This window comes from Aquila chrysaetos, chromosome 8, assembly GCF_900496995.4.
Source record: "Aquila chrysaetos chrysaetos chromosome 8, bAquChr1.4, whole genome shotgun sequence".
In the NCBI taxonomy this organism is placed as follows: Eukaryota; Metazoa; Chordata; class Aves; order Accipitriformes; family Accipitridae; genus Aquila; species Aquila chrysaetos.
This window is the reverse complement of record NC_044011.1, coordinates 39,800,091-39,821,200: the sequence shown is the minus strand read 5'-3', so window position 1 is coordinate 39,821,200 and position 21,110 is coordinate 39,800,091. Positions and strand designations below refer to the sequence as shown.

General features: G+C 60.7%; 3 protein-coding genes across 20 annotated transcripts in view; 1 reads left to right on the top strand and 2 right to left on the bottom strand.

Moving 5' to 3' along the window:
• Positions 1-9,369, bottom strand: part of CEP164 (centrosomal protein 164) — a 55,926-nt gene extending 46,557 nt beyond the window's left edge. For 8 of the 14 annotated variants that reach the window (XM_041125184.1, XM_030021606.1, XM_041125192.1 and 5 more), the window contains exons 1-3: positions 9,254-9,369; positions 510-603; positions 24-135 (exon numbers count right to left, since the gene is read on the bottom strand). In XM_041125184.1, the coding sequence (XP_040981118.1) occupies positions 24-135; positions 510-603; positions 9,254-9,289 (242 nt within the window). In that variant the 5' untranslated portion in view covers positions 9,290-9,369. The other 6 variants (XM_041125187.1, XM_041125188.1, XM_041125193.1 and 3 more) reach the window with 6 other exon arrangements.
• Positions 2,722-12,174, top strand: BACE1 (beta-secretase 1). Of its 2 annotated transcripts, XM_030021631.1 has the most exons (10): positions 2,722-3,148; positions 6,324-6,412; positions 6,952-7,168; positions 7,465-7,602; positions 7,721-7,855; positions 7,993-8,094; positions 8,238-8,387; positions 8,537-8,708; positions 8,803-9,026; positions 11,997-12,174. In XM_030021631.1, exons 1-10 carry the CDS (start codon positions 2,903-2,905, stop codon positions 12,021-12,023), a joined length of 1,500 nt encoding a protein of 499 aa, XP_029877491.1. In that variant the 5' UTR covers positions 2,722-2,902; the 3' UTR covers positions 12,024-12,174. The 2 variants fall into 2 exon arrangements, with proteins under 2 accessions (XP_029877491.1, XP_029877492.1); XM_030021632.1 differs by having other exon boundaries at positions 2,723-3,148; positions 8,803-12,174.
• On the bottom strand, positions 12,049-21,043 carry RNF214 (ring finger protein 214). Of its 4 annotated transcripts, none has more exons than XM_030021627.2 (15): positions 20,856-21,043; positions 20,554-20,791; positions 20,211-20,270; positions 19,691-19,831; positions 18,828-18,967; positions 17,717-17,785; positions 16,741-16,837; positions 16,365-16,453; positions 15,829-15,931; positions 15,273-15,371; positions 14,545-14,921; positions 13,830-13,965; positions 13,446-13,553; positions 13,006-13,101; positions 12,049-12,300 (listed from the first exon to the last, which is right to left on the bottom strand). In XM_030021627.2, the coding sequence occupies exons 1-15, from the start codon at positions 20,948-20,950 to the stop codon at positions 12,235-12,237; spliced, it is 1,914 nt and encodes a 637-aa protein (XP_029877487.1). In that variant the 5' UTR covers positions 20,951-21,043; the 3' UTR covers positions 12,049-12,234. The 4 variants fall into 4 exon arrangements, with proteins under 4 accessions (XP_029877487.1, XP_029877488.1, XP_029877489.1 ...); XM_030021628.2 differs by having other exon boundaries at positions 15,829-15,919; XM_030021629.2 differs by having other exon boundaries at positions 20,554-20,773.
• Between the last annotated feature and the right edge of the window lie 67 nt (positions 21,044-21,110).

The window sequence follows — 21,110 nt, the reverse complement described above, 5'->3', positions numbered from 1 at the left end:
ACAGCTGCCGACAGAGCTCTCACCAGGGCTTCCACTCGGGTGGTAACGGGGCCACGATGCCTTCCCTGGCCAGCCATATCAGCTCTGGCTCCTTCTCAGGGTCAATCCCGATCTCCCGTGCAAAATCCTGGATTTCTAGGAAAACAGAAGAGGAATCCATGGAGATGGTCTACACCAGGCACTACACAATAAAGCCAACCTCCTCAGCTAAAGCAATGGGGACACTGGGAAATCCCGATCCTGAAACAAAGCTGCTAAAAGCTGTCAGCACGGCCCTGTGTGTCAGTGAGCATGTCCTACCAGGCTGGTAAAGCTAGGAGACAGACTGCAAAACAGCATTTATCTTTGCAACCAGAAAGCTAACTTCTCAGCTCTGTCTTCTATGAAATCCCATTTATTCTAGCCTCTCCACCCATGCTCTCCCTGATTCCTGTTTTCTTAAACACCTCAGAGTGACCTGCATGCTCGAATCCCTTATCACTGCTCCTGGTAGGACAGGCATCAGTTACCTTGCTCACTGGGAATGTACGTCTCATCATAATCTTCTTCCAGGATGAGCTGGTCACCAATGCGCACCATAGCTCCTGCCATGGCTCCCTGCGCCTGGCGGCATGAAGGAAGCAACACAAAAATCACATCGATCAACCTCACTCGGAACTAAAGCTTCCTCATCATGCAGCGCATGGCAGAGCCCCGCAGGAAACTCAGCGCCGGGGCTGCGGAGGGGAACAAGGTGCATCAGGGCTGCCCAGCATTGCGCAGACAGGAAGGGCAAAAAGCAAAAGCAGCTAGAACCGATGGATTCTGGTAAAGGCAGGAGGACACAGCTAAAAGCGCTGGGCAGCAGGCTGCAGCTCAAAGTGTGTTAACAGCACAAAGGGAGGAGAAGAAATACTACATTATTTACAAGCACATTTCCCCACCTCCCCTACAAAAGGTAGGGGCTGCTGGCACTTAGTTCTGTTGCACAATTTACTAATTCACAAAGAGATTGAGCCCAGCTGCTGGCTGGGCACAGCTGGGAGCTCTCCACTTTACAGTCCAACACCTGCCCTGAGGCCAGGGGGGAAGAAGCTGCCCTGGCCTCACCACCCACAACCCGAGCCACCCCAAAGAAAGGAAAATGTGCAACAGGGCAGAGCTCTCTGCTCTGCTTACAGGGCTCTTTCACTGAGGTGCACACAGCAAAACCGAGTCCAAGACCTTCCACACATGCTTCACAGGGGCTGCGGAAACAGGGAGCAGAGCTGAAGCAGCACAGAAGTTGCAAAGAGACCCCCAGCCCAGCCTTTCAAGCTTCCACAGAGAAGGTGAGCACTCCCTTCAGGCACTTTTTCGACAGGCAAAAAATAAGCTAAATTGAGAATGGAAAGAAAGGGAAGGAAAGCAAGCGGTTTTCCCAGAGCACAGCACAGCTTTTCAGGAGGAGTCCCTGGGCTGAATCAGCACTGCCTAGGGACAAGGCAGCTTCTCGCCTTCCCAAAGAACATTTCAGAAGCTGTAAAAGGATGCTAATATAACATGTCCCACCCCTGGAGCATTGCTTTGCTATTTAACTCAAAGACTGAAGGCAGCCATTTAGTCCCACCACAGCTGGGCCCTTGTGACCCATCCACCACAGGTGTGGGCAGTTCTACGTTACCTTCCCCACCCCAAACACCCCCAGCTGTGGCTCTGCACAGCCACAGTTGGCCAGCATTAGCCTCACACAGCTGCATGGGGAGCCAGGCTAGGCCAGGCAGCCGAGCAGGCTCCCTGCAGCCACCCACGGGCCAGCACCAACACAAGCAGAAGGGTGGCCAGGAAGCCAAGGGAGGAGCAAGGACAGGACAGTCCCTTCCAGCCCCACCACTCGATCCCAGAGGGGAACAACAAGGTCAGACCAGCTTTTACCCCAAAAGCCCCAACATGCCGGGTGCTTAAAGCACGCCCCCGCTTTCCTCATGAGATGTAAGGGCTGAGGTGCCTGCCAGGGGACAGGAGCCATCCCAGCAGCACGACCACACCAAAGATGATCGCCTGGAGCGGGATCTCCACACCGCTGCCCACGGCTGAGCCTTCCTTGCCCTCCTCACCTTCCGCTGTCCTCAGCCCGCTCCCTATTTATAACCCCGACGTAAAACGAGCCTCCGAAGCAGCTTTGCAGGCAAAGACGCCGTCGGGCCGCTCCCCCCCACCCAAGCAGCCGGACGCGGGCAACCGACCCGAGGCCTTCCCTTCTTCTTTCCCACCGCCACAGCCTCGCCCCGGGGGCCGAACGGCCCGCTCGCTCTTCTCCCCACCCCCGCACCGGCACCAAGGCGGGCTCAGGCCCCCGACCGAGGCCGCCGGAGCTGTGCCGCACAGCTCACCACCCCCAGCCGGCTCCCCCGTGGCGGGGGCAGCGGCCCCCGGGCCCGCTCGCCGCTTCCACGGACGCCCACGGGTTGCCCGGAGCCGCGCACGTCGCTTCCGGGTTCCAGCCCCCGCCCCGCCTTAAATAGCGTTGGGCGGCGGGGGGGCCGGCCGGCGCCGGATTGGCCGGGCCGCGTGACGGCGGCGGCGCGGCGGCGCCTGCCGGGGGCTGTAGTCCGGGCGGGGCGGGGCCTCGCCGCACGTTGCCATGGCGACGCGTGGCCTGGGCCCGCCCCGGCCGCGCCGCCGCTGCCGCCGCCGCCCGCCCGGGTCGGGAGGAGGGGGGAGCGGGGGGGCGCCGCGGCCGCACGCGCTTCCGCCGGCGGGCGGGCTTTCCGGGGCGGGGAGCGCCGCGCCGCCATGCCCGCCGCCCCGCTCGGCCCCGGCGCGGCCGCCCGGCCGAGGCGCGGGGCGCTGCGGGCCCGCTAGGCCCCGTCCGCCGGGAGGAGGGCTTTCCGGGGCGGGGAGCCGCCGGTGCGGCGGAGGGCGCGGGCAGGGGCCTGCGGCGATGGCGACCGCCTGGCCCTGGCTGCTGCTGTGGCTGGGGGCGGCCACCCTGCGCGCCCGCCCGACCCCGCCGCGTATCCGGCTGCCGCTACGGGGAGGCGCCGGCCCGCCGCCGGGTCTCCGGGCCCGCCGGGCACCGGAGGAGGCCGAGCGGGCCGGCAGCTTCGTGGAGATGATCGACAACCTGCGCGGCAAGTCCGGGCAGGGCTACTACGTGGAGATGACGGTGGGCAGCCCCCCGCAGAAGGTAGGGACCCGCGGAGGTGGGGGGGTGCGGAGAACAGGGGGCCACCGGCTTGGTCCTGCCCGCCCGGCATCCCCATCCCCCTCCCCGTCACGGCGACGCTTTCGCTGCTGGCTGTCACTGGAAGGGGGGTGCCGAGCTGCATGCCCCCCGCCCTGAGCCGAAAGGTGCCACTGCGCAGGAGCTGGCGTCGAGGCGGCGTTCCCGCCCGGAGCAGGCATGTGCCGGCACCAAGGAAGGCATGCGGTGGGCGCCGCTCCCGGTTCCAGGCAGCTGGCACCCACGCAGAGCCCCAAAAGGAAAGGCCGGCTTTTCCCCTGCCAGCAGGCTGGCTCCTGCTGGGGCGCCTGGTGCGGCCTGGCACACACTGGTGGCAGAGAACCACACCGGTGGCGGAGTCACGGCACTGCCGCCGCACAAACTGGGTCTCCGGATTTTGCGTCGTCCCCCCCCGCGCCAGGGATTGATTCTCCGCGCCGGCAGGGAAAGAGGGAGGAGATCTGGTCTGAAACCTAGTTTTGCCCGGGATTTCATCATCTTTGGCCCGGGACCTGCCACGTGTCGCAGCTGCCGGATGATTTTCGTGTGGACCACCTGTTCCCAGGCACTCGTGCGTTTCCAAAGCCGTCACCCTTTCGGGCAGCGCCTTCCAGCCTTGGACTCCTTCCAAGCGCAAACGTGGTGCGTGTGCGCCGGAGGAAAATCCCTCCAGGCGTTGTAATGGAATTAAACGTTTCACGCGAAAGAGCATGGCCGTGCGCGCACAGGAAATTGGGGAGCAGGGAGGATGTTTACCTGCGGGGATGCGTGCGTCCTTCTCAAAGGCATGCGTGCTGCCTGGGCACCCTGCTCTGCCCCACTGCTCCAGCTCTCGCCTCGCCTTTCCCCTCGCCTTCCCAGCGCTGGCAAGGAAGTTTCTTGCTCTATTGAGCTTTAATTTCAGCTCTGAGCCGTGCTGCACTGTGAAGTCGCCGTCAGCGGTTAATTGCTCTCACGCACCGTGTCCCTTAGTGCATCGGTCATGGTGCGTGCTCACGCCAGGCTCCCCAGGACCGGCTGATTTGTAAATAGGTAGGGAAGAGGGCAGAAGCCGAGCATCGGGAGCCGGCGTTCTGGGACAGATGGCGAAGGCTTGGCGCCTCTGCACGCAGGTCGGGGCTTGCGGCACTAGGGCAGGAGCCGCGGCTGCTGCCGAGGTGCCTGGAGGGGCCGTCGCTTCCAGGGAGCAGCCAAAGGCTTTCAGATAGCATCCCCGCCGCACGTGTCCCGGCCTCACCGGTTCACGTGTCGTGTCCTGGCCCGAATCGGCGCCCAGGACGAGTCTCAAGGATGCGGGTCCTCTGCCTCACCCCCGTCAGCGGGACGGAGCCTGCAGGGCGTGGGTCCCCGCTGCTCACATAGGCACGTAGCACCCCCCAGCCTGGCGGGGACCGGCCGGGGTGGTTACATGCAGGGCCCCGGTAGCAGCGGCTTGCCTCGCCTGCCCAGCGCAACAGCTGCTCTCAGCCAGGTGAGAGCAAAAAGCCTCCCTGCCGCCTGCGTCCTCGCTTGGCAGCATCAGCTCAGCAGGTCTTCCTCCAGGGAAACCCGTCTCCTCTGGGTGCCCCGGGGATGGGCAAAGATGAGCTGCGTGGAGCAGATGGCCTCTGACAGCCGATCAAACAGAGCCAGCCCAGGCACCGCGGCAGAGGCTGCAGGTGCCAGGTTGCCAGGGGAAGGTTGGGCTGCACGGCAGGCGCTCACCCGGGAAGGGATGCTGGAGGGGCGGACGTGCCGCTCTGTTCTTTACCCGTGGCCTGAAATGGTGCCCTAGGCGAGAAGCCAGCCTGGGGTCGGGGGAGACCTGTCCCCCAGCAGGGCGGTGGGGCTGGGACCAGGGGTGCCCAGGATGTGCTGCCTGTGGCCGGCCCCAGAGACAACTCCCGCATGATTGGCATGAGCACGTTATCCACTTTCCTCTCCCCTCTGACTCTGCGGAGTAAGTGCCGAAGCCCTGGCACGCTGCTGGCTGGGGGGGTGCTGGCAAAGTGGCCCCCCCCCCCGGTCTGCGGGTCAGAGCTCATCCCCCAGCTCTGCTGCCCAGCATGGCCGGGACCCCCATGGAGCCCTGCGGAGCCCCACTCCTGCTCCAGCAACCCCCACTGCACTCCTCGCAGGGTGGAGGGGGCCGCAGGCGGGGTTCAGCTGGGGGCAGGATCCGGCTGGCCCGCTCCTGGCCCCGCTGGCAGGATGTCTGCCAAACCCTGCCTGTGAGCTGGTAATCCACGGCACGGGCAGGAATGAAGCAAGAGTAGAGCTCGGCGTACGGATGGCCGATTAGCAGATCCAGCAACCCGTGGTGGCTCGTGTACCTTCGATCCTTCCAAGCAGCTTTGCGAGCATGTTAGGTTTTCTGGCAAGGGGAGCCCGGGCACCCTGTCTTGCTGTCACTCTCTCCAGCTCCACAACACCCTGCCAGGTGCTCGCCCAATCCTGCCTAGGGATTCCGGCACCAGGTGCAGGGGCCGAGGCCAGGCTGTGCTGCGAGAAGCGCTCGCACTCTGTTTGCACGGCACCCAACAACGTTTGCTCTCTGCGCAACGCCCTGATGTCGCCAACTCCCGCTCCGCCGCTGCGTTCTCTCACACAGCGTCTCCGAGCCGTCCCTGGGCATGGCAAAAGAGGGCCCCCGCTCAGCTCGGGGCTCGGCACCACTGCACGGCATCCCTCCTGCCTCCTGGGCCCCCCTCCCCGGATGCAACAGGCACCAGGGCAGCCTCCCTGCCCTGCCTCTGCCCGTCCCTCTGCTGCTGCCAGGGCAAAGGGCCCTTCGTGGCCACATAGGGTGGGCTGAGCCCCGCCTGCCCCAGGGCGGCAGCATGCGGGGCTGTGCCAGGGAGCCCGAGCCCGCAAGCGGCTGCCCGTGCCAACAATGGGGCTGGCACCAAGCCCTGCGGCTGGGCTTGGGTGAGCAGGGCATGCCCTGGCCCTGGTCGGGAGGGCAGAGACAGGCTTGCTGCCCAGACAGAGACCCAGAGCCGTGGCTCCCTGGGAGGCAGGCAGTATGGTGGCCACCGCGTGCCAGGCATGGGGATGGGGCAAGCGTCGCTCGCCTGCGGCGCCAGGCAGAGCCGGGCAGGCAGCGCAGTGGAGTCTCCCGCTGCAATCCTGAGCCTCTCTGTCTCTCTTCCTTCTCCAGCTGAATATCCTGGTGGACACCGGGAGCAGTAACTTTGCTGTGGGAGCTGCGCCTCACCCCTTCCTCCGGCGATACTACCAGCGGCAGCTGTGAGTATACTGGGAGGACAGAGAGAGCGCAGCCACCGCTCCGTGCGCCCGAGATGCAGCCCTGGCCCCACAGAGGCATGGTGTCCCTTCTCGCTGGGGCTCCGGCCAGACCCTGCTGGGCACCGCCAGCCTCCGGGCCGGCTGGGTCCACACCACCCCTCCTGTGCCCGGAGAAGGAGGGACCCCTCAGCTGCCTGTCTGCCCTCCCGCAACGTTTAGGATGGTGTCTGGGCGGCTGGCCGTTGCGCACAGCAAACAGCCACCGGGCTTGTCCCCTGCACACCCTGTGACAGCCTTGGCCCAGGCTGCAAGGAGCCATCCTGGCACTTCATCGAGCCGTGTGCGGTGGGGCTCCCCAACAGCCCCACTTGCGGAGACACATGCTGCCCTCACCCAGGCATGCTGGCTTGCGGGACGGGCATGCCTCTAGGCTCGCAAATGCTCGCCTACGCATGCATGTGCTCCCACCATCACCCAGCGCGAGGGCATCCACTCCTCCTCCGCGCCAGTCTTACTCTACCTCTTTGACACCGTTGCAGGTCCAGCACCTACCGCGACTTGCGGAAAGGTGTGTACGTGCCCTACACCCAGGGCAAGTGGGAAGGGGAACTGGGCACTGACCTTGTCACCATCCCCCACGGCCCCAACGTCACCGTCAGAGCCAACATTGCTGCCATCACGGAGTCGGACAAATTCTTCATCAACGGCTCCAACTGGGAAGGGATCCTGGGGCTGGCATATGCCGAGATTGCCCGGGTGAGTCCTGGCTTGCAGCCAGCCAGGCCCTGGCTCTGCCGGGCCCTGCTGGCAGCCGTGGGTGCCATGGCCCGGCAGGGTTCAATTGCCTCTTTCCTCGGCTCTGCTCGGTCCCCTGGGGCCCCGCTCGCAGCTGTACCAGTGACCGTGAGCCCTGCTCCAGCAGCACACGGAGCCAGAATCCCTGGGGGTGCAGCGGTCCCAGCGAGGGGAGCTCCCCTGGGCACGGAGAGCCCCTGGCAAAGGGATGGCACTGACCCATCCCTGTCCTGCCTCTGCTTTTCTCTTCCCACCAGCCCGACGACAGCCTGGAGCCCTTCTTTGACTCCCTGGTGAAGCAGACCCGGGTGCCCAACATCTTCTCCCTCCAGCTTTGTGGGGCAGGCTTCTCGCCCAACGAGACGGAGGCCCTGGCGTCGGTGGGAGGCAGCATGGTGAGTGCTCTGCAGGCAGCCGGCAGGCCAGGGGAGGCCAGTGGGGCTGCCTGTGGGAGACGCAGCCCGGCCGGAGATGGCAGCACGTGGTGGCAGCGCCTTTCTGTCTCCACGGCAGATCATTGGTGGCATTGACCACTCGCTGTACGTGGGTGACATCTGGTACACGCCTATCCGGAAGGAGTGGTACTACGAGGTCATCATCGTCAAGCTGGAAGTCAACGGGCAGGACCTCAACATGGACTGCAAAGAGGTGAGGGGGCCATGGGGGAACCCGCCCTACAGGGCACGCTGCTGCTGGAGGCGTCTGCCTTCCATCCGAGGGGGGAGCGGGAGGGGAGCAGTGCTGGAGTCTAGCGCCTAGGTCACTTCTCCTCTTCTGCTCCCCAGTACAACTACGACAAGAGTATCGTGGACAGCGGGACCACCAACCTCAGGCTGCCAAAGAAGGTGTTTGAGGCTGCGGTGAAATCCATCAAAACAGCTTCGTCGGTCAGTGAAACCCATCCCTGCCCCGTGGGCATGTGCCCAGAGCCAGCGCGGGGCTGCGGGCAGCACGGCTGCCCCTCACCAGCCTGAGCATCTCTGCTGCCTGCCCGCCGTGGCCCTGCTCACCTCCCCTTCCCTTCTGGCAGACGGAGAAGTTCCCGGACGGCTTCTGGCTGGGGGAGCAGCTGGTTTGCTGGCAGGTCGGCACCACCCCCTGGCACATCTTCCCCGTCCTATCCCTCTACCTGATGGGGGAGGCCACCAACCAGTCCTTCCGGATCACCATCCTGCCCCAGGTGAGCGCTGGCCCGGGCAGACCCTGCCCGGTGCTGAGCGGGCTGGAGCTGGTCGCGCGCACCGGACCATGCCGGGTGGGTGCGCACAGCTGCCTGCCCCCGGGAGCTCTGCCCTGTCCCCTCTCCTGACGGCACCTCTCTTCCGGCAGCAATACCTGCGCCCGGTGGAAGATGTGGCCACCTCTCAGGACGACTGCTACAAGTTTGCCATCTCCCAGTCCTCCACAGGCACTGTCATGGGCGCCGTTATCATGGAGGGCTTCTACGTGGTCTTCGACCGTGCCCGCAAGCGCATCGGCTTCGCCGTCAGTGCCTGCCACGGTGAGGGCTGGGCCCGGAGGGAGGGAGAAGTGGAGGGGATGCGGACGCGCAGGGGTGGCACGGCGGCCAGACCCCTGCCTTCTCCTGCCCGCAGTGCACGACGAGTTTCGGACAGCCGCCGTGGAGGGACCCTACCTGCACTCCAACATGGAGGACTGCGGCTACAACATCCCACAGACGGACGAGTCCACCCTGATGACCATCGCCTACGTCATGGCAGCCATCTGCGCCCTCTTCATGCTGCCCCTCTGCCTCATGGTGTTCCAGTGGCGCTGCTTTCACTGCCTGCGGCGGGACCACGACGACTTCGCCGATGACATATCCTTGCTGAAGTGACGGCAGAGCGTGGGGGCAGCCCCGGGGGCCACAGCTGAGGCAGCGGGGCAGGGAGAGGTAGGTCCTTTCTCTGGGGGCTGGAGCGTGGAGGCAGGGCAGCAGTGTGGGGAGCTCGGACCCTCAGCCCAGGCTCTCCTGGCCCTGGGGGACTCGGTGCCCGGCAGGGCTGGCGGGCTGGGAGCAGCCATGGGAGCCCCAGGCCCGGGCACAGGACACCTGCCTGAGCCGAGCTCCAGAGTTCCCATCTCGGGAGCCTCCCGTCCCCAGCCCCGGGCTTTTCAGAGACAGCCACGCAGGGCCAGCCTGGGGCTGCCCGGACAGGAGCAGCCAGAGGCAGGGGTTTCCCTCCCATCCTTCTGCTTCCCCCGTACAAGTCTCGCTCCAGCGTTTCCCATGGCATTTCCCCTGCCCTCCCAAACCGTCCTTCCGCTGCTGCCAGCCCCAGGACTCCCTGTGCCCACCCTGCCCTCCCGCTGGCCTCCCGGGACAGGCAGGAGCAGGCACCCATCCTCTCCCTGCTCCATTTTCGCTCGCCACGTCCCTTTTGGGGACAGGAAACTGCCTCGCCTCCGTTCCAGCAGCAGCGGCGCCTGCCACGGAGAAGCTGGTGGCTGCTGCCCTCCTGTCCCCGGATAAACAGCCTCCCGGCTCGGGGACATTGGCACTTGCCCCCACGGGCTGTGTGGGGAGGGAAAGAAGCGGCATGTCCCCCCTCCGAGCACCAGGCAGCCCACTACGCGCAGAAACCGCGTGCCAAGAGAGCGCGAAGTACCCAACCCCAGTGCCGGCCACTCCCCGGCCCACCCGCGCCCGTTTGAAAGCCATAGGGGAGCCAGCGCCAGGCTCGGCCGGCTCCCGCCCGCAGACCCTGCCCTGCCTCACCGCCGGCGAGTCCCACGGCGGATCCTCCCCGCTCGCTCCACGAGTCTGTGCGTCTTGGCCGGACCCCGGCTCCTGCTCCCACGGCGTGAGACACCCTGGCAGCTCAGGGGCTGCGGGGACTGCAGCATTTCTTATTTTTTAAACACACGGTTCTATTTATTTCAGGTTTTGTTTTTTTTTTTTTTTATAATGCAAGTCACTGGTAGTGCAGCTGTGCAGAATCAGAGCGTGTATATAGCAGGTCCCACACCGTGCACGGGTGTACAAGTAACGGTCGCTTCTCACCTGTACAAGATACACATATATCTATATTTTTAATTCTAGCGCTGAAAGCCACTGTTCCAAACCCGACATTAGAGGGTTTGGTCCTGTTTTGTTTTGGGGTTTTTTTAAATACTTTCAGCCCTCCGCTCAGTCCTAGGGCCTCGGCCACAACCCAAGGCCAGGGCTCGCTCAGCAGTGGTGTGCTCGGGTGGAAGCACTTTATGGATCAGGGGTGGCCTGAGTTGGTTTCGGAGGAGGTGGTGACAGTGACGGAGGGATGCAGGAGGCGGGCAGGGCCAGAGCACACAGAGCAGTGGTTCATGAGCCAAAAGGACCTCCACCGCAGGCTCACTGCCTCCCTTCCCCTGGGCAGACGCTCTCGAGCTTGCAGGCAGTTGATCATGCTGTACTTCCTTACTTCTCTGCCTCCAACCTGGACAGGAAAGTCCTTCCTTTCAAACACCAAGATCCGCTAATTAAAAGGCAACGTTCCTCCACAAGCAAAAGAGGGGGCTGCCTGCGGCGCGGGGGCCGAGCTGGCAGCTGCCCAGTGGAGGCATGTGCAAGAGCCCAGCCACTGCTTCACCTGGGGACAGGGGCTGGGGGCTGGAGCGCTGCGGGTCTGCAGTAATCGCCAAGCATAAAGCTTGTTAACTAAACCCTGCGGTTAAGTATTTCTTTGAAAAAGCAGTGAGGCAGCCAGCGCGCACGGGAAGAGGAGGAAACCCACACCGTGTAGGAGAGGCAAGCCAGGCACCGCTGCAGCAGCCCGGTACACGCACCCCTCCGCTGTCCCACTTCACTACTAGCACCCTCGCAAGTAGCATCCCCTTCCCCTACCTTGCTCTGAAACGGCAAGCACCCAGCGATTCTGCTTCGGCGCAGGAGGGCAACGTTACATGATTGCAGCGTGCGCGCAGACCTCCGCACCCTCGTGCCTGCCCAGGATGCCCCCCTCCCCAGGATCCCAGAGACTCTGTTGTGGACCACTGCCTTAAAATGCTGGCAAGCGTGTGCGTGCGTGCATGTAGAAAGATTCAGACAGCGGCCAAATTCAGGCATGCTGCGCCCCGGAAGCGCTTGCCCTGACCGACCCCAAGGTGTAGGTGCCTCCAGCAGCGCGGAATTCGTGCCACAGACTGCAAGTAAGGGGGAAAAAATTTCTAGAGAGTCAGTGCAAGATTTTAAGTGGGGCCGAGCACCTAGTAATCCCACCGAAATCCACAGAGAAAGCGCTGGCGCCTCAGCCCATGCTTTAGGAGAAAGGACAGGAGAGGGGAAAGTAGGAACTGCAACAGGTTGGTTGGTTATCCTGAGCTGCAGCGCAGCTGAATCCGTTCACTCCTGAGCGCTCTCTCCCCAGGGCCCAGAGTTAGAGCAGGGAACACCGGGTCAAGGCGTGTGCGGAACTCTGCCCCACAGGAGGGGGACGGGGACGGTTACTGCAGGCCGTCGCTGTAGGCTCCAGTACTCTGTAACCCATTGTCTATGTAAGAACGATGAATGTTAACACGGTAAATTATTATTACATTAAAAAAAGACCACAAAAAAAATGCTCTTCATCTGTGACCTGTTCACTGCCAAGAGGGGAGCTACTGGGTGAGCACCCACAGCGCCAGATGGACACAGCAGGGGGCCAGGCACAGGGCGGTGAGGTATCCCGCCAAGGGGAATGGTTTGCGGCAAGTGTGGAGCTGCCGGAAGCACTGGCCCCGGAGAAGGAGCCATGGGAAGCTAAGCGGGAAGAGGCAGTTACAGCAGCCACCAGCATCCTGGCAAGCAGGTTATGCTTTAACTCTCATTCACAAGGAAGCCAGCAAGGCTGCGAGCTAAGAAATAAGGAGCAGCACCAGATCACTGCATAATATACACACTTTATTTATGAATTTGTATGTATACAGACTTTCTATACACACATTACCTATATAATAAAAATGTACATGTGTATACATGGTCGTATAAATATAGAACTGTAGAAATCTTAGAACCGATCCTGTCTATTCACAGCAACTCCTCCTGGGGGACCGCTTTGTTCGAGTAGCTGTCATTTGAGACTTGGACAAAAGGGGCAAGTGTCATTTGTGTTGGTTTGTGCCCAGAATTTGATGCACTGGAAGAGAGAGAATTCGTCAAGAGCCACCGGCACAACTCGAAGGTGCTGTGAACAGAGCGTGGCACTGCTCTTCCAGAACAGGGCTGGCAAGGGCACTTGTTTTAAGGGATGGTTTCTCTGGCTCCTTAGAGACAACCTCCATCAAAAGGTCACCATGTGGAGGGAACCCTCCTCAACACATGGTTTTCCATTTCCTCAGCAGTTGCTGGAGGCCCCAGAGCCACAGGAATGATGGGTTTGCCTACACAGGTGAACCACTGCCAGCACTGCGGGATGAGAAAGTCTCCTCCTCTTCCCAAGAGCTCCTGCACACAGGCCCATGGCGCCCAGACACCTGGGCGATGGTGGCAGCTCTCTCCCTCACCCTGTATTCTAGATCCTTCCAGACCGTCCTGCTCCAGGAAGGCAAAAGGCTGGGATCGAACCCTCATGGCAATGAGCGCAGGCTCAGGGGCAGGAATAAGGACAGCCCAATCCTAAAGCCACCACCAAACGCCCCCTCAGGGCAGCCCAGCCTAAAAGCATGGAGAGGGCGGGCATGACACGATGCAGAGAAGTTGGTTATTGATCACACCGTTCTCCTGGCAAGATCTCCGGAAAAGAGTGACTCACTGCACGCAGCCAGGGACCCCGGAAGGGAATCAGCACTGGCCACCATTACCGGGCACCCAAGAGCAGCACACAGCAGGGAAGCACACTCACCTCCTTGTGCAGCACGTGCGAGCAGGCCATGGGGTGAAGGTCACCAGGCTGCACAAGCTTCTGGCACATTAGACACAGCTTACAGGCAGCTGGGGTCTGGGACGGGCAGCGAGGGAACAGAAGGAAGATAGGCACGGAAGTCAGGCACCCCAGCTCAGGTCACGTATCCCACATTCCAGCTACTTGTCCCACCAGCTGCAGCCAGAGGCCACAGTCTGCCCGATTCCTGCCTCTGCCCGTGGCCATCACACAGCGTCAGAGCCTCCAACACCTCTCTTGTGGCGACTCCCCTCCCTTCTACCTCACCAGCCCAAGTAGCTGCCTGAGGAGAGAGGTCCCAGCTTCACTGGCTCATCCTTTCGGCCACCTCTCAGAAGGGCTCCCTCCCTCCACTTTCCCTGGGGATGGTGAAGTGCTCTAGGAAAGCCAAAAAGCCTTACGTGCGACGCTGTTCCAGGGTAAGCCACCTGGGCCGGGGGCAGGAACATGGGTGTGCTGATCTGAGGCAGCGGAGCAGAGAACATGGGGGCCCTGATTCGACCGAGAGGCTGCAGCAAGGCAAACAAGGCACGTTGGAAAAGCCCAGAAGGAAACGACAGCCGAGTTACCCCAAGTCACCACGGGGAAAACCACTCCCTTGAGTCAGCCGCAGTCAGCAGAGAGGGGAACCCAGGGGACACGCCTGACACACGGCCCATGTGCAGCTCAGTCTGCCAGGAACCAGGGAGCAGGCGTGGCCTCTCCCCGCTACCCAGCCTCCCCTTCCCAGCAGCCCCCTGCAAGGAATCTGGTGGGCCCCCACCAGCCCCCCGCCGCTCTTCCACCTGAGCCCCGGCCGCTGCCCGCTCCTGCTGCTCTGCCAGCTTGGCCGCCACCAACTGGTTCAGCTCCTCCATGGTCAGGCCCGCCATGGTCCTCCGAGCCGTCTTGATCTGCTGCAGTATGTTGGTGAGCTGGGCCCTGCATGGACAGCAGCCTGCTGAGAGCTCCCAGCCACTGCCAGCGAGCTGAGCAGCCCCCACAGATGGGCACCCTCTGTCCAAGGCCCCTGCAACACCGCTCCAGGCGAGCCAGCCACCCCAGCCTCAGGGGAAGCCTGTATCACAGCGAAGGAGCGTGCGCTCTCAACCATCTACCCTCTCAATGAGGCGAATCGCACACTGAATGAGCTCCTCGGCCCAAAATGCTGGGGAAAGAGCGGGGAAACCCCGGCTGGAGCGAGAGACGGTGCCCACCCGTCGTGCAGCCAGGATGCAGCACCGTGGAGGCTGAAGGACTTGCCCAAGGCGGTGCTGGGCATAGGAGGCTCTTGGCTGAGCTCAGGTATGATTGCTGTCCTTCAGACAAAGCTCCCACCATTTCTCATTCCCAGTGCTATGGCAATCCTGACAGAAAGCACCCAGCCTTTGTTTCTCGCCTTCAGGCTTCCCTCCCTTCCTCCAGGCCCCGCCAGCGGCAGGAGGAGCTCCGCTTCCCCTTACCCCAGCTCACATCCCACATGCCAGTCTTCGCTCGCTGGGAAGGACGTGAGACACTTACTTGTTGCACTGTGGAAACCGAGTCAACAGCTTCTCCAGCAGCTTTTCCAGCTTATCGGCTGGCTGCAGCCTGTGAAACTCTGGAGTGACATTAACTCCTCCCAGGCCTGGTGGAGGAGGGATGGAGGTGGCGGGAGTCACGTGAGGGCTGTGCGTGCCAATAAGCGATGCCACTACCGGGCTGTTTCTTCCCTGGGAAGCAGGCAGTGGCGGGGAAGGCTGGTTGGGCCTGGATATAGCAGGGTTCAGGAGAGGAAAGGAGAGCGCCCGCGGATCAGCACTCGGCATGACCATGGGAACAGGAACTGGTCCGATGGGAAAGGGGAGCCTGGGAGTAAGGGATGGGTTGGGCTGGAATGCTGTCAGCATGAAATCTGTCTGAGAAAGAAAAACCGGGGGAGAAGAAAAGGCTGGTTAGAATAAGCCCATCTGAAAGCAGAGCCAAGCGCCTTCCTTCCCAGCCAGCTGCAAGGCGGGCTGAACCGCAGGCACTGGCACCTTTACTCCTCGTGGCGAGGGAAAGAGACCCTTCCCCTCCTCTCCAGGGACGGCCAGTAAGCCCCAAGAGACAGGTGACAAGCACAGGACCCCTGGAAATGCAATCCCTCCTTCAATGCACATGGCGCAGGCCGTGCCAGTTATGGGGCGGTGGGCAGGGTGTTCCCCAGCGCCCCGCAGCAACTTCCTAGCAGTGAAAGCTTGTATTTGTGAGGCTGGAGAGGCACTCACTTCCGAGGGTGGAGGTGGCAGCGTCGGGGTTGGGATCTGCGGGAGGCTGCTCAGCTTTGTTCCGTTTCTCACCATCTGAATGTGGTCGTTGAACTGATCCTAGCAGAGAGGGAAGAAAACAGATGCATTTATCAAAGCCTCTGCCTGCGGAAGTTCTGGGCACTGTGTCCCTAGAGCAGGCAGATTCCCCTGCCTGGGCAGAGCATTCTTAGTCCCACAAAGGTTGCAGGCCCTAAAGCAGACACAGTTCAGCTCCACAAGAGTCGAGAGAATGCAAAAGGACCCGGAGGGTGAAACAGCATAACTGCCTCTGCGATTAACCCAACACACCGCCGTCATATCCGTGTGGCTTGTTCACACACGCGAGCCCGAAGAGGGAGGCAGAAGATCTCTGCAGCCACTGGCAAAGGCAGACCGACTGTGCCATGCTTTTGGGCACACAGCTGCTTCTGGGTCTTGGTCCTCTCCCAAAGAGGGTTGAAACTAAGCATGCCAAGTAGCATCAACATGAAGAGCTGCTCGGTGTTAGGCAGGGAGCTGTTTGGTGGGAACTTACTCGGACGCTTTCCTTGGTCATTCGTATCCTGTTCAGCCTCATCTCCCACTCCTGCTTTGGCCTCATCGTCTCCAGCGTGGGTGGTGCAGACCTGCAAGCGCAACTAAACTTTCCCACTTGCAACTGTGCTCTCACTGGCAGCAAAGCGGGAGCAACTAACACCCCACACCCTCCGTCCTTCCCCCATCAGGGCTCCCCTCCTCCGGCTGGGCAGGAAGAAGGGCTCGCAGCCAGGCAAAGAACGCCGCAAGAGGAGAGCGTGTACTGATCTGGTGGACAGACATGCAGACACCACAGTCAGTGCCACTCCTACAGTACTCAGTCTAGAGCATGGCACACATTCAGCAGATGAACAGTAACGGGGAGTAAGCACAGCCTCACATACCCTTGTTTTGCAACATTAACGAATCACATTATTTTAGTCAGAAAGCCCCGGGAAACCTTGAACTTCTTCAGCCAAGCCTCCAGCCTAAGTAGAGGAAGAGGAGATGGGCCCGCAGGGACACCCTGCCGTTTCCGAGGCCGCACAGACTTACTTGAGGTAGGTGAGGTGCAGCTCTGCTTCTTTTTCTGCTTCTTCTAGTTTCAACACCAGCAGCTCCTTTCGGCTCTCCAGGGACAGGATCTAGTGGAGAGAGGCCCCACGCAAAGGGCAGTTTTTGTGCTCCTGATCCTTGCTGCCAAACTGCCACAGTAATCTCTTCACTAAGCACCATTCGAAGTGCACCAGGGCACCAGTCCCGACTAAAGTTTACTGATGCTCGTTTGTCCCTTCTTTTGTCCCACAAAGAGGGGGACTTAGCTGCCTCCTCCTCTACTGCTCCAAATTTCATGTAATCATTCGTTACGCCCCAGAATCTTAAAAAGACTCTTTTCAACAAGTGCTTTGCAGGAAAGGCGTCACCTACTAACCTCTGCTTTCCAGGCCCGTTCAGTCTCCTCGAGAATGTTCCTGTTGATTTCATTGTGCTGGTTCTTCAGCTTATCTAGCTCCATCTCCCATAGCTGCCTGCAGACAGAAACAGAACCAGTCAGCTTCAGAAACAGAACCAGTCAGCTTCAGAAACAGAACCAGTCAGCTTCAGCACTGGAATGGCGTGGAACAGGAGAGCTGACAAACTCCCGCAAAACCGATCGATCCTTGCAGCTCTGGATGGGGTGGAACTGTGGAAGATCAGCAGCATTGACACCATGACACCAGCCACCGCTCCCAAGGCTGCGTGAGTCACTGTCCCAAGAGTGAGCTGCTCCAGAGCACGCAAACAACCAGTGTGCAAACACGCTGGGCAAACCGAGGAGAGGGGAAGTCCCCTCGACAAAATTCCATCCAACTCCAGGGACGGGTGCACTGGTCTGAACCAGGAAGCGACCTGAAGCAGCACACAGAACGAAGCCGTTCTGATCCTGCAGAAGTTTCAAGCTGGCTCTTTCCACCTGCATTATGTCCGCATCTATGCCTGGACCTGGAGCTTCTCTGCCCAGCTTGAAAACAGCAAAGCATGCCAGAGTTTAGAGTAGCTGGGCGGCTGTGGGGAACAGACAGAGAAATAGGTTTGCCCTAATTCTGGGAAGTGGAAATTCAGTTGGAGGTAGCAGTTACAAGCTGAGTCAATCCACTGAGCATAAAATCTAATCTTATGGGATCTTTGTGTCACAAGTATCTAGGAGCCTGCTTGTGACCAGGATCAAAAAGGATTTAAGCCAGAGAGCGGGGGCACCAGCCTGCTGGAAGAGGAGAGAAAACCTTCAGAGTGCATAACCGGACAGCACTGTTAGACCGCTCTCTCTAGCCCACCCCGCCAGAAGCATCAGATTCACTCCAAAGCAAAATGACTGGAAGGAAATGAGTATTCAACAGAATTCATCCCGTAACAGAGAAGAGCCTTACTTTTCATCAGACTGCTCTGCAATCAGAGAAGCAATCTTGTTTTCCTTCTCCTCCTGCTCCTTCAGCAACCTGCGCAGGAGAGAAAGGACAGATGGAGTCGCCTACTGCAAAGGTGTTACCACCCAGCCACCGACACCGGATGCCCCAAGTTTAAACAACGCAATGGCACAGCTGTGCACCCAATGTGACAACACACTCTGAAGACTGCACCATTCAGTAAATGGTTGAGCGCAACCGCTAACATCCTCCAGAGCAAAAATTTTGCTGTATCATGATACTGCACAAAGACTGTGGCACAGAACCAGAATCTGCTGCGGGGAGCTGTGCTGCTCTGACAACACATGCTTCGCAGCCGTTCCCTCGGGGGAAACAGGGGCCGAGTACTTGGAACCGTTACTAAAGGAGCTTTATCCAAAAGCATCACCGAGCCCTCAGAAAAAAACAAACAAAAAAACCCCCACCAGACGTCTACAACATGACAGAATGGCTCTGTAAAAGTGCAAATTCACCATCCAAAGGAACGGTCAGATCTTCACAAACAACTCGCACCTCGCTCGCGTTAGACACCACCCCCTCCCCCATGCTGAATCTCCTGAGATTCTTTGCACAGAGCAGGCGACCTGGCTTACAGCAAAGCCTGAGAGCAGCCGTCAGCCTTTCAAACTGTTTGGTGTGAGGCACAGTCAAGCAGCCTACTGAAATGGGAGATTTTGAGGGGAACAACTTGGAAAGGCCAATGAGACCCTACCCCTAGCACTGCAACAGAGCACTCCCGCCTCCTGCGGAAAGGCTCTGGATTCCAAAAGATGGCAGCGCGCAGAGCTGAGCTGCACATTATCCTTGCCAAGTGCTGTCCACGCATACACCTAACAGGCAAAGCGATAACCCGCTGCCCAAACATTCGTTCTGAGATCTTCTGTAAACAAAAGGTGCTCTGCCTGTGGTAGACCCCTTCAAAACAACACGAAACCTACGCTGCTCCCCGAAACGCTCGCTGCTTCCCAAATGTTTAAAGGGATCCTCTTCTGCTTCATCAGGTATACATGAGGGTTAAGCAATCCCTTCCCCCCCCCCCCGCCCCAAATGAACACTTTCTTTTCCATACTCATACCTTCTGCCTTTCTCACAGAGTTTCTCAATTTCTGCTTTCAGATCCTGCTCTTTCTGCAAGAATTCTTTCTTTTCTTTCTCCATCTTCTTCTTTGTCTCTTCTCGCTTGATCGTAACATCCTGAATCGCTTTCAGGATTTCCTAGAGTAAAACAAGCATCGTGCAATTAAAGAGCAAAATCCCCAAGTAACAGTTTTCGTTTTAAATCCGTTATTATTTTAGATTAATTGAATAGAGATTATGAGATTACACGCATCATCAAAATCTTTCTTTTTAGCAGTAGATCCAGACAAGATATATAGCGGTTATTATGAGGAGACCCAGGAGACAGACAGACAGTCTGAATCGCAGGTTCTCCTGCCCCTTTAGAAGGATTTTAAGGGGCAGCGAGTTCTGCTCTGTTCTCGATCTAGCCGATGGGACACTGATGGCTCCTTTTGTCTTAAGGTCACCTGCGAGTCACTCCTTTAACCTAGTGATCCTTGACAAACAGCCACAGAGATCTAAATGATCACACGGAGCTAATTCTCCTCACTCCACACTGGCTCTCATTTGGAAAAAACGCCACGCTTGTTGAAAAGATGTTGTGAGACCACCGTCAGGAGCGGACGTACATGCAGGATGCCACGTTAGGAATTAGTTCTGAACTGCTCAGCACCCCGATGTGGGCAGGGGCCAGTCCTTAGCGCTGCAAAATAGCGGGGTCCGCAAGGGAAACTGCCACACAGTGCGTCACTGCCGCTTCTCACGGCCTGCTTTGCTCCCTGCCACGCCCCTCCACACGAGGCCAAAGCAGCCCACCTCGATCGCGTGGGCGGCAGCGCTAATGGGCAGGTTAAACAACGAGAGGACTTTGCCAAATACCTGGTGGTTCTTCATCTCTTCTTCCCTCCGCTGCTGGAGCTGCTTAAGCTGTACCTGCAGCTGATTCTCCACCTGCCTCTGTTTGTCCAACACCTCCTGGTAGCGCTCCTTCAACAGAGCCCTCTCGGACATCATTTTGTCCTGCAGCGGAGAGCGGCAACTTAGGGAGAACCCTCCCCTTCCCTCATGCTCAAGAGAGCACGGACAGGGGCAGGAAAGCTCAGTGGCATGTAAGAGCCCAGCGGGCACCACTGTCAAGAACCACAGTTTAATGGCTTCCACTTTCAAAGCTCAGGCTCCCTCGGTTGGAAAGGATGAAGGGGGGGCACCGCCGGCAGCGGCAGCTAGTGCCGCATGTCCTCCTTTAAAGAGGACAGCTTCGGAACATCAAGGCTGGTATTGAAAAAGGTAAAAAAACACCCCATGGGAAGAGCAGCGCTCCAGCTCCTTTGCCCGGGGAGGGCGCCGTGGGAGCGCGAGCGGCAGAGCCTAGACCCGATCACGGGGCTTCGATACCCACCAAATTCTTCTCAATATCCTGATCCGTGTTCACGTCCATGTCAGCCGTCTTGAAATCGGTCTGCGAAGGGAAACGATTGCTGCCGGACCCCCCCCAACCCCTCCGCAGCCTCACCAAGCGCCCAGAGCCACAACAGCCAGTCCAGCGCCTTCGGGACCAGGCAGCCCCCACGGCCACGCTTCACCGCCCGGTCTCCGCCTGCTCGGGTCACGAGTGACGCCCACCCCCGCAAAAGCAACCGGGTCCCCAATCGCCCCTTGTAACCAGCCTGGCCCCGCACCCGGTGAAACCCTGCCACCCCACGGGCCCGGCAGCCGCGTTCCCCGCCGGGGCGGACACCCACCTGCACGGCGATGTTCTGCGAGGGCCGGGCGGGAGCCGCCTCCGGGTCGGGCTCCTCCGCCGCCGCCTCCGCCGCCGCCTCCGCGCCGCCGGGCCCGGGCTCCCCCTCACCGCCGGCCGCCGCCGGGGCCTGGCCGGGAACGACCGCGGGCTCCGCCTCGCCGCCGGGGCCGGCCGGCACCGCCGAGCTGGGGCTCTCCGGGGCGGAGAGAGCGCTCCCGCTGTGCGAAACAAAGAGGCTGCTCGGTCGGTCGGTCACTCGGTCTGCCCCTGCCCCGGCCCCGGCCCGCCGGGCCTACCTACCTGCCGGGCGGCGCGGCGGGACCGGGCTCGCAGAGGCGCGGCGGAGCCGGAAGGGCGGCGGCGGGGCCGTCGGCCTGCGCCTGCTCCAGCGCCATGGGGCTTGCTGCGGGGCTGGGGCCGGGGCAGGGCCCGGGCCCGGAGCGGAGCGGCGCGGCGCGGCCCGGAGCGGCACGGCCCGCGCCCCCGCCGCCCCGCCCCTTCCGGCGCCAGGAGGAGACGCGGCGGCGCAGAGCGCCGCGCCCGGCCCGCGAGCTC

Bases quoted from the DNA above. Each gene is read 5' to 3' on its own strand.
- BACE1 (XM_030021631.1), top strand. From the start codon at position 2,903: ATGGCGACCGCCTGGCCCTGGCTGCTGCTGTGGCTGGGGGCGGCCACC. The intron at 7,856-7,992 runs GTGAGGGGGCCA...TCTGCTCCCCAG, and splicing joins TCAACATGGACTGCAAAGAG to TACAACTACGACAAGAGTAT. The intron at 8,709-8,802 runs GTGAGGGCTGGG...TCCTGCCCGCAG, and splicing joins CGCCGTCAGTGCCTGCCACG to TGCACGACGAGTTTCGGACA.
- RNF214 (XM_030021627.2), bottom strand. From the start codon at position 20,950: ATGGCGCTGGAGCAGGCGCAGGCCGACGGCCCCGCCGCCGCCCTTCCG. The intron at 15,932-16,364 runs GTAAGTCTGTGC...GGGAAAGTTTAG, and splicing joins CTGCACCTCACCTACCTCAA to TTGCGCTTGCAGGTCTGCAC. The intron at 15,372-15,828 runs GTAAGTTCCCAC...CCTCTCTGCTAG, and splicing joins TGACCAAGGAAAGCGTCCGA to GATCAGTTCAACGACCACAT.